Source organism: Aplysia californica, unplaced genomic scaffold (assembly GCF_000002075.1).
Source record: "Aplysia californica isolate F4 #8 unplaced genomic scaffold, AplCal3.0 scaffold00123, whole genome shotgun sequence".
Taxonomy (NCBI): Eukaryota; Metazoa; Mollusca; class Gastropoda; order Aplysiida; family Aplysiidae; genus Aplysia; species Aplysia californica.
Window position 1 is genome coordinate 1139007 of NW_004797393.1, and position 16897 is coordinate 1155903.

The 16897-nt window shown below is 41.2% G+C and overlaps 1 protein-coding gene across 1 annotated transcript; it reads right to left on the minus strand.

The window, feature by feature from the left end:
* Positions 1–1758: 1758 nt before the first annotated feature.
* On the minus strand, positions 1759–16873 carry LOC101858483. The gene is made up of 3 exons (XM_005096211.3): positions 16721–16873; positions 6945–7024; positions 1759–2981 (listed from the first exon to the last, which is right to left on the minus strand). The coding sequence occupies exons 1-3, from the start codon at positions 16820–16822 to the stop codon at positions 2825–2827; spliced, it is 339 nt and encodes a 112-aa protein (XP_005096268.1). The 5' UTR covers positions 16823–16873; the 3' UTR covers positions 1759–2824.
* Between the last annotated feature and the right edge of the window lie 24 nt (positions 16874–16897).

Here is a 16897-nt window from a genome sequence, read left to right on the forward strand (position 1 = left end):
GCAAGGGAGGTACTATTTAACTTTTCTTCAAGTTTGGCATTGGCCAGTTTGTGAGATGTAATGCCCATGCAATACTGCTCCCATGACCACGGAATATCTCAGTGATGCTAATCTTCCTTGGGCCTGAGGAATTCTGGGTTTTTTAGCCTTTGTTTTACTCTTGGTCTTACTTGAGTGTACTTTCTGTTCATATAATTTTACAAGAGATTGAAAGTGTGTTTTAATTTGGTTGTGGCGCCGATGACTTTTCTCCTTTTTGACCGTTTATCATTAACATCACTGATATCTGCTTGAGGATTGCCCAATGCCACAAATTAAACGATCACAGAATGGCCATGTGGCCAGAGTCGATGCCACTTAACTTAGAGAGACCAAATTTTTTATGGTAACTTGGAGGTAGCCTACTTTGTGGAGGCACCGCTTCAGTTGTGAAGATGTTTGTTGTTTTGATATGAAGAGTGAGGACGGAAAAGAATCCAAGTCTTAGTTTAATTTTAATAGTAAGATTGTTACGGCACTTGCAACACAATAAGGTCATACTCATATAAGTGGAGAAGAATAGACTATGTGTTACAAGAGAGTAATGTACACAAAAAAGGAGGAGAGATAAGAACGGCAGATGTTTGATAGTACTGATAGTAAAGAAGGAGCAAACCATACCAGGGCACCCACCAACTACCCACAATCCAAATCTGTCGTACATGACCTCCTGTATAGGTTTTCATTTTTGGTCAATACATAAACCTCTTCAGGAGTGTTAATTGACGTGGCGTACTGGCGTCAATAGCCTAGTGGTTAAGCTACCAGACCTGTCATTGTGAGATTGTGGGTTGGGGAGTTCGAGCTTCGGCTCGGTACAACGTTGCGTTCTTGGGGAAAGGTACTTGACAAGAATTTCTTACTTCCGCTTGGTCCTTTGGAAGATGGACGTTTTACTTTTGAGGTCCCGCTTCTTAAATAACGTTATAGTGTTGAAAAGTGTATTGTTAAACCTATACCATTTCACCAGTTTTCACCTCTTAATTGAAAGGAGTCACTTGTAGATTTGTCCTTTCCACTCATCATCCACTTCTTGTTTGTGACATCTGCTTTTTCAGAGCTGTGGAGAGGTGACATTGTGTCCTTGTGCTTCTCTCTAGAGCTAACTGTTGACACTGTTTGACCTGATTTGTTCAATCAGTATCAGTACTGTATTATTAGCTCAAGTGAAGGCATAGTTTCCATATATCTGAGTATGATTATTCCATTCTCATATGGCCAACTGCAAGAAAGGACAGTTAATGAGCTCTGGTGGCTATAGGGTGAAGTTAAAGAATAACTCCACAAAGTTTTGATAATCTTTCTAAATACTGGTATATATAGATTCTAGTTAATAAAAGAGGGCCTGAAATGGTTAAATTCCTCGAAATATCATTATCAACTGAAACTCCAAGCAGAAGAAACTTTGTTAGAAGTACAACTTGATTCCAAGAAAAACTTTGAAAAAGGCCGATAACTGCCCTAAAGGCATAGGACACTACATTTTTCATTCTTGCGGGGAAATAACATATGGAGGCTTACATAACAGTCCGCTTCTCTGAATAGATCTAACCTACATTCGACATCCCCTGAGACCTAGCAAGGAGCAGTAAAAGAATTTTTAAAAAGACAAGAAAAAAGAACATTCTAAGTTGCCAGCCGACCCTAAACACTAACAGTAACTCTAACACAACAGCAATTGACAGCTGTTTTCACTTTAAAAAGTAGACAGTGGGAAACTGATAGAGGAACAAACTTTAATAAAATGTTCATAGAACAAGGAAAATTCACAATACATGTGTTCATGATAACAACCATCCTCAAACAAAATGTTTCACATGGGTCACAGGTTCAGTTCACAAGAGTCCACAAGCGTTACACCTTTGTCACTCACCCTTGCACGTAAACAAAAGAGGCAGTGAAGAACATGCAAACATACTTTCTTCCCATTTCTTTATATTTTTTATTACATGATCTTTATCATCTCTCTCACTTTCTCTCTCTCATCTCCCTTCTCTCTCTTTCTCTCTCCCCCTCTCCCTCTCTCTCTCTCTTATACACACACTTTTTAAAAACATTTTTGAAACATCTTTTTCATTTTTTCACTTTGCGTATGTACAGGCATATAGTGCATTCATTAATTTTCTTCTCTCTCATTTTTCAATCCTGCAAAATATTGAAACACAGGAAGGTCTACCCAACTAACAGACAAACTCTTGATAGTCATCGCTTAAACTTAAAACAAAGCAACTCAAAAGCATTTCGAGGCAATCATGAAAAAGTAGATCATGTACACAATTCCTTATTTTGGCATTGTAAGTCATGGACATGTATCGCTTCCACTCCTTGGACATTTCCAAACTAGGATTTTATTAATATAATTCTTTATTTACAGCTAAGACATTACTTTATTATTTAAAACTAAAGTGTATTCTTTTTTCTAAGTGATTGAAAATTAATCCCCTCAGCATTCACTGTGAAATAGAACAATCATATTAATAATATTAAAGACACAGTAAAGTTATTTTGAGAACTTTAGTTACACATAGTAGGTACCTACATACTATTTGTCTCCATGAAAAGAATAAACTGGGACCAGAAATTTGTTTTTCATTCTACTTCATAAAGATTTATTCAAGTTTTAATAAAGGGCAGTTCTTCATATCACAGTGCCCTGGATTAAAAATAGGCGTATTTGAACCCCCCCCCCATAAAAAACGATGAGAACAACTCAAAAGTGGAATCCTGAAAATTTATAAAATGGCTGTGTTGCTCTACAAGGTCCTCCGTGGATTCCACGTAGCTTTTAATCATCCTGATAAGATCTCTCGACCATCTCAGCTTGCTGTGGTGTGAGAACTTGAGATGAATGCTCCTCTCGCCATTCAGTCATTCTTTTTTCACCGAGCTCTGCATGTAGTCTGCTTCTCTTCTCTTTTGACTTCTCTATTTCTTTGTTCATTCTGAAAGCAAGAAAAACAGAGTTTTACGCTTTGGAACACAGGTAGGCAGGCTTATTTTCCAACAAACAAAACTGGTTAGGTACATGAATCCTTTTCTCCTCCTACTGCGTTGTAATAACATGAATTGTCAGTGTCATGTGAGTCCCGCAACATTTACTAAAAATATATAAAGTATTGTTGATGTACATACGTACACAGCATGTATTCCCCCATCAGGCAGCTCTGGAGACCTCCATTCTCCATCCATTTCCACTCCCCCCCCCCCCCCCCCCCGCCCCAATTAAAAAAAACCTACAAAACTAAACTCATGGAATTACTGCTTTTATAAAAAAAATACAGTCCAGCTGGTAAGAGTAGTAAATTTCTTTTTAACCCCCTTGAGCCTGAACTATTTTACACTTGAGACTTTTGGGGTATACTGAATTGTCAACCACAAAAAGATTGAAGAAAGCTATTATAATTTTGAAAATGGAACAAGAGAAAGAAAGAAGCGAAATTTTGCATTTGAAAGCCTAGTCTAGATCTAGAACATTTGTTATCAGAATCGGTGCTTTGAAGCTCATTTACATTGAAATGGGGATCCCCATGGTCTAAAATATGATATTTTCTGAACTGTCAAAGTCATGCAAACACTTGAAAAATGTTTGCTTTTCCTCCTGCCAAGTGGGTGGTTGGCGGGTGCTCTGGTGTGATTTGCTCCTTCTTTCTTATCAAAGATCTATCGTCCTGATTTCTCCTCCTTTTTTGTGTTTGTTATTCTCTTGTAACACCTAATCTTCGACCATTGTGTTGCAAGTGCCGTAAAACTTACTAAAACTAAACGCGCTGCCATCGTACTGACAACAAAGGGTTGCGAGAATAGACACCAGTCAGAGAAATGAAAGTAGGGCCTCAGTGTGACCAACTTTCCTTCCGGGTCTATAACTCAAAAATTTTCCAGCCAATTCTGGTGAAACTTTGCACGAAACAAAACAAAGGTTGGCTGCACGATACGAGACAGTTCACGCAGTGTTTGTGCGCGTACAGCGGAACTCGGATTCAATGAGGTCGCCGGGCCTGACCTAAAATCTCAAGAATCTGAGTGTTTGTTACAGCAAACATGATGTTTTGTGTAGATAATTACAGGCTCTGAGCAAGTAATGTATAAAGAGAAGTAACAAGTGGTGCCGGAAATGCCTGCATATTATGAGCTGTGCAAAAAAAGACTGATTCGTTCAAATGCACGCCTGTGTTATCTCGATTGTTTGTCAAAAAGTTGTGTTGCTAGGCTAGGCTTTAAGCCTAGCATACAGCAACTTTAGATTTCATAGACCAGCGCACAATTCATTGTGTAGATCTACGTCAAGACTAGCCTATTATTGTAATACTGATCAGTTGCGGGGTGAAAAAAAGACTGTAACGTGTTTGTATCTGCGACGTTCCACTTGCCCGGACCGGTGGTGCCCCCCGACACACATGCACAGTCACACGTGTGCAGGTCACCCATCTGACCCCAACACATGCGTACCAACAACTCATGTGTTGGTATGAAAGAAGTCCGCTGATTGGTCGCATGCAATCAGCTAGGTGAATAATGGTTTACGATGTAGGTGCAATGGATGGTTTCCGGGAATAGATAAAGCTGGTTGTGGGAAAAAAATGGTCAAAGATACATCTGCGGGGGCTGTTCACCCTGGAAGCAACCTCGTTGAATCCAAGCTTACTGATTTAAGTGCTCGTTAAATCCGGGTTATTTTTATTGATTTTAATGAAGAAAAAAAACGGAATCTATCTCCTCTTAGGTACCACAGACTGAAATTTCAAAGTCCTCTGATTTCATAGTTAACTGCACCACTTTACAGAATTTATTATTCTGAACATTTTGATACCAAATTTATCCATATATATATATAGCTTCATTTTTAATTTTTAACAAAGTTGTGAACATCTCAAGTTGCAGAAAAATGCTTTATTTTACAAACTGCGAAATGTAGGCACTTTGAGATGTCATAACATTCTTAAATTTGAATGGGCATTCACAAAAACTTGTAAACACACACCCGTGCACCTAGAGAACAAACCCAATTATATAACCAGAAGATGGAAATTTATTGACCTAAACATGGCCTTTTGACCAAAATGGCAAGAAATACAAGGGGAAGTTGAAAATCCCCACTCGCAACCAGAGGTTTATCGGCCGTGTGCCAGGCCGCGCCGACGGGAAGGAGAAAGAACTTATACTTATACGAAATTGGACCGATGGCTGCCCTGCTTGCGAGCTGATGGGGAGCGTCCGGTATTTGTTTTCGTATAATGGCAGCGTTACTCTTGAAGAGGAATGAATGGGCTTTCAACCTATATATTTCCAGTCCGATCACTGGTTCCATAAAAAAACAGCATCAAAAGTTTTCACACACAAATCTCTTCTATTAATTCTTTAAGGACAGTCTTTAGAAATTCATCACCGGAAAGAGCATTTTCTCATCTAGAAATATCGACGAATTTTCACGTGTTTTTTCACGTAATTCTGCAACATTTGCATAATTTTGGATTCCCCGCGTTTTTCATGTTTTTTTCCACAAAACAATTAACGCCTCTCCATTTGACTAAAGGGAAGTAATCACTGAAGTTGTTTATTTCCCTTGTTAAAAGATCTTGGTTATGGGTTGGGATTTTGTTCCTTGAGCATGTTCAATTTTTCTTTCCATCAAAAGTTGTTCTCACGTCTGCTGATGTTTCATGTTTGACAGGTGTCCCTGGTTTCAGAGGTCCAGATGTCCTTTTTTTTTCCTACATTTTTCTTTCCTCTATAGATCTAGATCTACAGCTGAAAGTTACAGAGATTAGATTCCATATTTTTTTATTTATTTTTTTCTGACTGATGTGTATTGTTTTCTTTCCAAATACACAACAAATTACTGATACTGATATGTTCTGTTTTCAATTTTTCTGTACATAAAACATGAAAATCATGAAAATTCGTGTTGAAAAAGTGCAAAACATGTCGTGAATGGTGTTACGGTAACTTGCATAATTTTTGCATAATTTTGCTTTTTTTGGGGGCATAATTTGGCCATCTAAATTTGCATAATTCTACGGGGACAGATTTAATACCATACGCTCTCCGTTCCTTTTCAACCGAGGTCACTCAAAAAATCGATGCCCGAAAAGCGCGGTCCCTGCAGTGAAAACTGCGATAGTGTTGTCTTTTATCCCCCAAGATGTTGCTTTCAAAAGAATCGTTGATTCAAATAAATAATACCACTAAAAAGAAGAAAAGCTCCTCTTTCATCTGATATATCAAGTGTCTGTGTGTATGCATGATCACATAGTGTTTTAGGGGGGTAAAAATATGGGTTTTGGTTTCCGTGACCGTGCGCCATGGGGGCACACGGCCAGTTCGCGGTACCTTCTCCTCTTGTTGAATCTGAGTTCTCGTTGAATCTGAGCTCGTTGCATCCGAGTTCCACTGTACTTTGCCGAGGACAAAATGCGAAACTTGTGCTTGAAGGGGGTGCGTGAACCGCCTCTCCAGGAAATATTGGTGCTTGCAAATGCAGCGTAACCGTCTCCAGTGAGTTCAACCAGTTGTGAGGATGGTTATTATACGATGCAAGCATGTATTAGAAACTTTTAAAAATATTTATATCATATAAAAAAACTATGAAGCACAAAGCTTTTACTTGCAATCAAGGCAACCAGCACTTGTAGATGTGTATTGGCAAAATTAGTTACACATCCAGTCATTTATGCAGTTGCAAGCACCGTAAAACCTCTACTAAAACAAACATCCAGACAATACTACAGGCAGTGCTGATAATGAGAAAAAGTCAAAAAAGAGGAAAATATTTCGACCCCATTGCAATCCTGAAATTTCAACATAGAACCCTAATACTAACTACGATAATGTAACACATACCTTTAATTTAAACTTTTGTAGTGATATTTTGGAAACAACAATTATCGGCACCCTGATTTACTTGCCTGCGACTCTCTGCTATGGCCCTTGCTATAAAGCTGTCCCTTTTCTCTGTGTCCAGATTATCACCTGTTTTCGAATTTTTCTGGGAAATGAAAAAGAAAAAGAATAATAAAACTTTGCTCACACTACTTACTCCTACAGCATGTCTTCCTATGTAGGAGATCATGTTTCATTGAATACTCATAAATACAAACATTGTCAGTAGCTGACTGACTAGCCGAAATCAAGGGTTCATGAGGACATCTCAGAATATTTGTGTTCCATAGTGATTGGCATGTCGGAAGGGGGGGGAGAATCAAGTGCTGTTGTTTTCACTCTTAGAACAGGATCAAGTAAGAGGCCGTAATTCCCGTGCAACAAGCTGGTATGTGATGAGAACAATGTGAACAGGGCAAGTGTTTTACTATTCATTTCGTTTATCCTCCACTAGAGTAGATAGGCGCATTTCGCTTATTCCCCACTAGAGTAGATAAGGTGTTATATATTTTGGCCTACAAAAGATCACGAGCCTCTTTAGATAAAACCCTCCCCATTGCACCCTTTCAATACTAACTCTCATCCTCACTATCCACAACTGTCCGTCGCTCACATTCATTTCAGTAAGGGCCAATGCATAAACATAGTCAATAAGGGGGAAACTGAAAAGTCAGACGATTTTACATGTAGCATGTAGGGTTGAACTGGGAAGGGCTGAATTGCTAGGAAGAATAGGGGGGGCTTCCCCTGGGTAAAGTGGTTTCATCGTATTGTGATGACTCCACTTACCCTCGGACGGTTAGTCTTCTTACAGGTCAACCCACAAGTCAAAGGAATACATGCCGCATTGTATGCAGACGACCTGGTTCTTTGGTGCTCTGAGGAATTCGTCACTACTGCCACTTATCGCATGCAACTAGCATTGGACAAACTCACTACATGGAAAAAACCTGGTGTGTAACCGTAAACAAAGAAAAGTCTTCTGCTACACTCTTCACTCTCAGCCAGGCTGAGCCAAAACACCTCACATAAGACAAAACCCCCCCTAAAGTTTGAGAATCAACAGAAGTATCTTGGAATAATCTTTGACAAGCGTCTCACATGGAAACAACACATTCAAAATGCAGAAAATAAAGCCAGGAAGAAACTTAACATCATGAGAAAACTAGCAGGAACTCAGTGGGGAGCAAACGAGAAAACACTTAGAAAAGTCTATCTAGGCGCAATCAGGCCCCATCACGAGTACGGATCCAGTGCATGGATGACTGCAGCACAGACTCACAAATACACTCTGGAAAAAGTGCAAAACCAGGTTCTCCGAATAATCACTGGAGCAATGAGGTCAACGCCTATAGAAAAGATGGAACAAACATCAAAAGTGGCCCTGCAGAGGAGATGGGAATGCAAGGCTCTCATACAGTACACCAAGGCCACAGCTATGGAGGATCATATACAGTGGAACTCGGATTCAATGAGGTCGCCGGGCCTGACCTAAAATCTCGTTGAATCTGAGTGTTCGTTATAGCAAACACGAGATTTTGTGCAGTTAATTACTGGCACTGAGCAAGTAATGTATAAAGAGAAGTAACAAGTAGTGCCTGAAATGCCTGCATATTATGAGCTGTGTAAAAAAAGACCGATTCGTTCAAATGCACACTCCCGTGTCATCTCGATTGTTTACCAAAAAAGTTGTGTTGCTGTGTAGAGCCTAGCATACGGTAACTTTTGATTCCATAGACCAGCGCACAATTCATTACGTAGATCTACATCAAGACTAGTTTATCATTGTAATAGTGATCAGTTGCCGAGGGGGGAAAATAGACTGACGCGTTTGTATCTGCGACGTTCAACACACGGACCGCTACTGCGCCTCTCCGCCCCCCTCCCCGACACGCACACACAGCAACACGTGTGCAGGCTGCCCATCAGATCCCAACACACACTAGAGTAGACATGTGCGCATGCCAACAATACATGAGTTGGTATGAAAATATTGAAAAAAGGCCGCTGATTGGTCGCATGCAATCGGCTAAGCGAATAATGGTTCACGGTGGATGGTATCCGGGAATAGATAAAGTTCGTTCTGGGAGAAAAACGAGCAAAACCACGTCTGCGGGGGCTGTTCACCCTGGAAGTGACCTCATTGAATCCGAGCTCGCTGAATTAAGTGCTCGTTGAATCCGGGTTATTTTTATTGATTTTAAAGAAGAAAAAAAAACGGGGAATCCATCTCATCTTGTTGAATCCGAGTTCTCGTTGAATCTGAGCTCTTTGAATCAGAGTTCCACTGTACTGCACACAAGAACAGCCAGATCTAACACCACAAGACTTAAAAGATCCAACTTCATCAAAGAAAGCAGAAAAATCCAAAGATCCCTACAGGACCATCTACCAGCCACAGTGAACATGCTGAACCATACCCCAGAGGCACATCATGGGAAAAGAAAAACACAAACATAGTTATACACACGTCCATTCCTATGTTCACCACATAAGATGACCACAGCGACCTAAGCAAGAAGTCCCTCACCCTGTCCATGCTTGAACAAAGATACCCACGAGAAGCATGGATAAGGATCTATACAGACGGATCTGCCACTAATGCTGTGAAAAGAGGAGGAGCCGGAGCGTACGTACAGTTCCCAAATGGATGACGACAAGCAGAGGCAGTCCCAACAGGGCGACATTGTACAAACTACAGGACTACAGGGCAAAGACGGAGGCCCTAATACATGCAGCAAACATCATCAAGAATGTGGTAGACCCCCAAAGCCAAGTAGTATTCCTAACAGATGCCATGTCAGTACTGCAGGCAATCACTTCCGGCAAACTACCAAGGCTACGTAAAGTAATTGAGGACATCCCATGTCTGAGGATCATGCTGCAGTGGATTCCATCACACTGTGGCGTCTTAGGAAATGAGCAGGCAGACAGGATGGCCAAACTAGGAGCACAGAAAGAGCAACCAGACAACAGCGTTAACTACACAGAAATAAAAACTATTACACTATTTAAAGCACCTCAGACACCAGATGGCTACCATGAGCTGTCCCGCCAAGAACAAGTGATTATCTTCAGACTAAGGACACAACACATAAGACTGAGACAACATATGTACAAATGTTTTAAACTAGTACAGTCACCAAAATGCCAGTGTGGAGAGGCGGACCAAACTGTTGAACACATCCTTCAGCACTGCAAGACACACAGGGCCCTGAGACAGGAAACATGGCCAACCCCATTGACGCTACAAGAGAAGCTATACGGGCCGATAGATGAACTGAGCAGGATGGCCCAAATAATGACAGATACCAGACTTCAAGTGTGATGCGATTGAGAAGAAGAAGCAGAATCCACAAGTCATGGTACTTATCATTCTGGATAAACGATACGGTTAAAAATAATTCTAAAAATCCCTTGCATCCAAGAGAAAAAAGTATGCTGAACAGGCTAATGTACAACTCAAATCAATTTAAGTGTACAAATATTAAGAAAAGATTGAAAATATAAATGCAAACACAAAAGCAGAACCCCAAACCAAACAAAATTGTACCTCTGTCTATATGCCTTTGTCTACTCATCTTGTCCCAGTTGTTTGGGGACTAATATTAACAATGTCATCACCATGTAGTATGAGACTTCGTGCAAACTTTCAGAACTTTCAGTGAGACTGTAAATACTGTTGTGGACACAAGTAATGAGATTTACTCGGGGCACGGATTCTCGTGTGGAGGAACACGGAGATCTCATACTGACAGGGGATCCCATGTAGGATAGTTCACGAGAAGTTTATATAATCAGTCAATCACGGCCTTCAGTGGGACAATCGGACGAGAAAGAGTAGGGAACAGAGCCTTGGTCTACTCACAGTAGGAAATATACAAAGTAGTACATTTATTGAAATTAAAATACTCATCATCCACGGTAAGAGTTTTCGCTTATCATTTTTATAATGTTGTTTAACTTTGTGGTGTAGTGCTGTGTTCTGCATCATGGTGCCGAAACCCGGGATTGAACCAGGGACCTTTAGATGGCCTAAGGCCCACCCAAAAAAGGTATGTTATCAATTTCTGTGTCATAATGACACTTTTCTTTCAGATAGCCTAGTCAGGAAGTTCTGGGAACTGGATGCTGTTGGGGTTACAGACCTTCCTGAAAGGACACATGACACTGTACTCGAAGAGTTCAAACATGTGAGGCTCGTGGGTGCCTACTCTCATGTATGGCTCGTTGGTACATGCTCTCACTCTCAGGTGTGGCTCGTTGGTACGTGCTCTCACTTTCATGAGTGGCTCATTGGTACATACTCTCATGTGTGGCTCGTTGGTACATGCTCACAGGTGTGGCTTGTTGGTACATGCTCTCACTCTCATGTGTGGGTCTTTGGTACATACTCTCATGTATGGCTCGTTGGTACATACTCTCATGTGTGGCTCGTTGGTACATGCTCTCACTCTCAGGTGTGGCTCTTTGGTACATACTCTCATGTGTGGCTCGTTGGTACATGCTCTTACTCTCATGTATGGCTCATGGGTACATACTCTCATGTGTGGCTCGTTAGTATGTGCTCTCACTCTCATGTACGGCTCGTTGGTACATACTCTCATGTATGGCTTGTTGGTACATACTCTCATATATGGCTCGTTGGTACATACTCTCATATATGGCTCGTTAGTATGTGCTCTCACTCTCATGTGTGGCTCGCTGGTACATACTCTCATGTATGGCTCGTTGGTACATACTCTCATGTGTGGCTCGTTGGTACATACTCTCACTCTTCATGGGTGGCTCATTGGTACATGCTCTCATGTATTGCTCGTTGGTACGTGCTCTCAAGTGAGGCTCGTTGGTACATGCTCTCATGTATGGCTCGTTGGTACATACTCTCATGTATGGCTCGTTTGTACATACTCTCATGTATGGCTTGTTGGTACATGCTCTCATGTGTGGCTCGTTGGTACATTCTCTCATGTGTGGCTCGTTGGTACATGCTCTCACTCTCATGTGTGGCTCGTTGGTACATGCTCTCATGTGTGGCTCGTTGGTACATACTCTCATGTGTGACTCGTTGGTGAAAGGTCAGCTGCTGAACAACAAGCCGTTGGCTCAGATTCGCCTGAGCAGTTTGACTCGCAAACTGGCACGTGATCCAGAACTTGCTGGTAGGTATGATTATGTTTTATCAAATCTTGAGAGATCAGGAATCACCAAAGAAGTTACTCCAGAAAAATAACTACTCTCCCATGACCATCCTGTTTATTACAAGCCCCACAGGCCAGTTGTGAGGGAATCAAGTTCAACAACTAAGGTAAGCTCCCCATGGTGGGGAGGCTTCTGGGAGAGGATGGTTTGTAGTAATAAATCAATTCTGAGAAAGCTCTAAGGGTACTGAAATAGGTACAAGGAAAGAAAGGGGACACTCAGGTAAATCAGTTGTCACTAAAGCAGGACAAACTGCTTGTCCTACATCTATTTTGGACTTGTAATTCTATCGTTTTCTTAAATACGACTTTCTGTTTTTGAATGGTTCATTCTTCATATTGCATTTTCAGCATATTTATATATGCAACACGGTAGACCTTGATGGTAATTTCTTATTTGCTTTGTGTTGTAAGTTTCAGCCGAAATTGCTCTCCCATCTCATCGTCATAATCACTGACAACATTCGAGTCAGAGATTTCCATTGGGTCCTCGGTTACTGCTATTTACTTTAAATCAGTAAGGGACATGCTTAAAATAGCATGCAAATGTTATTCAGGAGGGTCTGGTAACAAGGAAAGTATACTGACTTTGTCAGCAATTAATGTTTCTTCTATCTCCTAACTAAGTGCAGTTGTGTTCTGTATTTCAGTAACATGCTCATTTGAAAAGTAATGTTATTGCTTGTCACAGGTATTCAGGCATTTATGATTGGTTCATTATTGTTATAATGTTTAGTTTAGCCGACAGTCTTCCGGGATAAAAATAGACGAGGCGGAGTGAATGTATTTGAATGGCAGTGCTTTGTTGATGTTAAGGTGAGAGTCACTGCATTTAATTCAGTCCATGTATTATAATAATTTGATGCACACCATTGTGGTGGATTTATCCTTTGCATTGTGGGTTGACCTTGGCTGGTGTCGTTACATGATTTGCCCTATAATTATTTCACGTTTCTTTGTTGGACTCAGTAGTTCGTAGTCCAAGGTGGGGAGTATGTTGGGGACACAAGTAACGAGATTTCCTCAGGGTGCGGGTTCCCGTGCGGAGTGACACAGATATCTCGTGTGGGGAGGGGATCATGCATAGAAGAGTTCAGGGAAGTGTATATAATCAGTCAGTCACGGCTTTCTGCGGGACAATCGGGACAATCTGACGAGAGAGAGTAGGGGACAGAGCCTTGGTCGACTCACTGCAGGAAACATACAATGTACTACATTTATTGAAATTAAATACTCAACTACCACGGTAAGAGTTTTCGTTTATCATTTTATAATGTCGTCTTAATTTGTGGTGTAGTGCTGTGTTCTGCAACACACCCGACAAAGTTCATTCAGAGACTCTCTATGCCTCTCATATGTGTGACTGACCCATTGCACTTTAACAATTTTTACTTAGGAACACAATTCACTGATTGCCAGTCACTGCAAAGTGCTGGAAAAACAAAATTCACATCATTAGAAAATATGATTTGATGGCTATCACACAGCGCAAACAGAAATAAACACCAATGTTTCATTTTGAAATGATTTGTTATTAAATTTGAAGAGATCACATTATTAACGGCGCTTCCGATCACTTAACCCTCATCCTGCGGGAGCCGGGTTTATGTAGCCCGATAAGCCTATTTCGGCACCTCGTCTACGTTCTGGTCCTGAATCAGTGTAGCTCCTGGCTCAGCGCACGTGCAGCGCGCATCCTCTTACGTGTCATTCGGGTCCCGAGTTGGATCCCCATTCACGCAGGTTAAGTGTGTGTGCGTCAGTCTGCTTGAGTTTGTGTGCGTTTGTGGCCTTCTTCTAGAACCGCCTGCATTGGTTCGTAATCGAGAGATACGTCTCATTCAAAACATGTCAAGTTGGTAGCTCTAGATGTTCGTCCAATGAAATTATAGAAGAAATTGACCCACTTAGACATGAGGAGCTCGAAAGTATAGTCAGGAAACAAGACTTCCATTTTTCTATACAAAATATTTCAAATGAGCTTGATTTTGTATGAAATGATACTACCTGATAAAACATAAGCTTGTTTGGTAGTTTTGAATACCATTGTGCAGGTACAAAGAACGATTTGAGTGTAAAACATTCGGATATTGACCTAAATTATCCCCTTTTGAACTTCAGGTCATTCATAACAACAAGAGCGTCCAGAAAGGTTATTCGAATGGGCGTAACTACTCGTAGTGTCTTTTCAGCTTGTGAGAGGGGGTTATTCATGTGTTTGTAACACTTTATAAATAGAAAACTATGAAAGATAGAGCGCTATTTTCATCATCGGTTAACACACTCCCGCGGTATTCATGGCGAAAACACGCGTTTCCCGGCGCGCGCTGTACACCAACAGCACACACAGAGTGACCCCGGCGGCCTGCCCGGCATGTCCGACGTAATCGGTTGCTGATAAGATACGCATCTGGGCACAGACGCAGGATAAGAGTTAACACTCACAATTCAAAACTGTTATTATTCCCAAACAAATCAGTGAAAACTGTTGAAGCTTTCACAAGATACCAAGAAGACGTAGACGAAGCGAAATTGGTGAAGAAATAGATTCTAGGGGTAGAGTGAGCATCATTTTACGGCTCATGAAATTAGGGGTAGAAACGCGTTCTGATAAGGACAAGATAGGACAGCGCTGTGCACGAGTTGACCCTGGTCAATCCCCGACCTGACGCATGAAATTGCAGGTCACCTGCCGGTGATTTATGACCTACCGCGCGGGGGGCCCGGACTAACTAAAAGATCGCTGAGACGGAATTTTGAAAAGTAAATTAATTTGGTCGTCTACAAAGATGCTATGGCTATTTAACTTTTCGAATCGAGCTGAACTACGTGAGTCGGCATTTTGTTTTGCCCGGAAGTTCTTGTGCTACTCCTCTCTCTTTCTTTCTCTCTCTCTCTCCACTGCCCACAGACAAAATAACTTATAAGCAACGCTTTTTTAGGTAAACAGTAGAAACACAAGAGCGCTGGAACGTTTGTTCACGCCACAGAATTCTACAATTCTGTTATCACAGTGTAGAATTCTGTGGTTCAGGGTAAACACTGGTTGGCCTAGGCTATAAAGGTGAATGCACACCGGGTGAGAATAGCCAAAAGCCTAACGTAGTTTAGCCCAAAGGCTCGCCTGCGCTATCTATTGAGAATAGAGGTGGCCATAAAAAAAAGGAAGTGGCTATTCTCATCCGGGGTGAGAATAGAAATACGATCGACCTCTCACCCCGGGTGAGACTTGCGACCGTAGGCTATTCTCACCCGGTTTGAAACAAGACCTGTTTTTCCTAATTTCGGAATACTTTGTATCGATGTGGATGATCAAATTGATAAAGGCCAAGAAAAAATTACGTTATAGCACAAAAGTAAGCCAATTTGATCGTCTTCAAAGATGCTATGGCTATTTTATTGTTCGAATCGAGCCGAACTACGTGGGTCGCCATTTTGTTTTGCCCGGAAGTTCTCGCAAGATCTACTCCTCCCCTCTCTCTCTCTCTCTCTCTTTCTGAATACTGTCTATCGGTGTGGACGATCAAATTGACCAAAACAAAGTTAAAAAATGATGTTAAAACCCAAAAGTAAATTAATTTGGTTGTCTACAAAGATGCTACGGCTATTTAACTTTTCGAATCGAGCCGAACTACGCGGGTCGCCATTTTGTTTTGCCCGGAAATTCTCGCGCTACTCCTCTCTCTCTCTCCACTGCCCACAGACAAAATTGTACGCTTTTAGTAGGCTACAGTTGTAATGGAACGTTTGTTCACGGCACAGAATTCTACAATTTTTCTGTTATCACAGTGCAGAATTATGTGGTTTAGGGTGAACGCAAAATTTGGTGAACGCGCACCGGGTGAGAATAGCCACAAGACTCGCCTGCACTATTCTCACTCCGGGTGAGAATAGAGGTGGCCTAAAAAAAACCGAAGTGGCTAGCCGTACTTAAGTACGGCTAGACTGAGAGTCTAGCCGTACTTAAGTACGGCTAGACTGCCAGTCTAGCCGTACTTAGATCTAGGTTTGGCCCAATCGACTCAATCCTGTTAAGTACACAGGTCTCATGAGATCTAGATCTAGTTATTATTCAGGTTCAAATACATGCAAGTCAGTAAGGCACCTTTTTGTTTTGTCTGAAATACAAATACTTTAGGCATTGCAAACTAAAATTTTCATTTACAATTCAGCCATCAATATTAAGTACGGCTAGACTGACAGTCTAGCCGTCCTTAAGTACGGCTAGCCTGGCTGTCTACCCGTACTTAAGTACGGCTAGCAAGAAGTCTAGCCGTACTTAAGTACGGCTAGACTGCCAGTTTAGCCGTACTTATCTTAGGCCCTATTTACATTAGAAAACAGGAGGTTTAAAATACATGCATTGTCATTAAGGAACCTGGTTTTGTCTCAAATACAAATACTTTAGGTACTGCACACTAAAAATGTATATTTACAATTCAGTAGGCCTATTTTTTGTAAATGGTCAGTCTAGCCATCATATTCTTACAGTCTAGCCGTCATTAAGTACGGCTAGCCTCTTCCAAAAAAAAATGGGAAGCAGTAGAAAACGTTGACCCAAGCCCAATGAATGGCATGAAAGCATGTACAGCTATCCCAACCTCTTGGTCCTCGATTTGCGACTTGATAAAGCCTTCCAAGTTTGATGGCGGTCCATCAGTTGAATATTGACTGTTTTCTTCGCCGTTAATTTTGTCCGCCATCTTTCAACAATGTGAATGCGAGGCTGTTGCTATGTTTTCCTAAAATATGAAACTGACGGTGGAATTTCATGAAAC

What these genes read in the sequence shown, in the direction of transcription:
- LOC101858483 (XM_005096211.3), bottom strand. Translation starts at nt 16,822, where the DNA reads ATGGCGGACAAAATTAACGGCGAAGAAAACAGTCAATATTCAACTGAT. An exon ending in CGCAAATCGAGGACCAAGAG is followed by an intron (nt 7,025 to 16,720) that starts GTTGGGATAGCT and finishes TTCATTTCCCAG; the next exon opens with AAAAATTCGAAAACAGGTGA. An exon ending in GCCATAGCAGAGAGTCGCAG is followed by an intron (nt 2,982 to 6,944) that starts GCAAGTAAATCA and finishes TCTTGCTTTCAG; the next exon opens with AATGAACAAAGAAATAGAGA.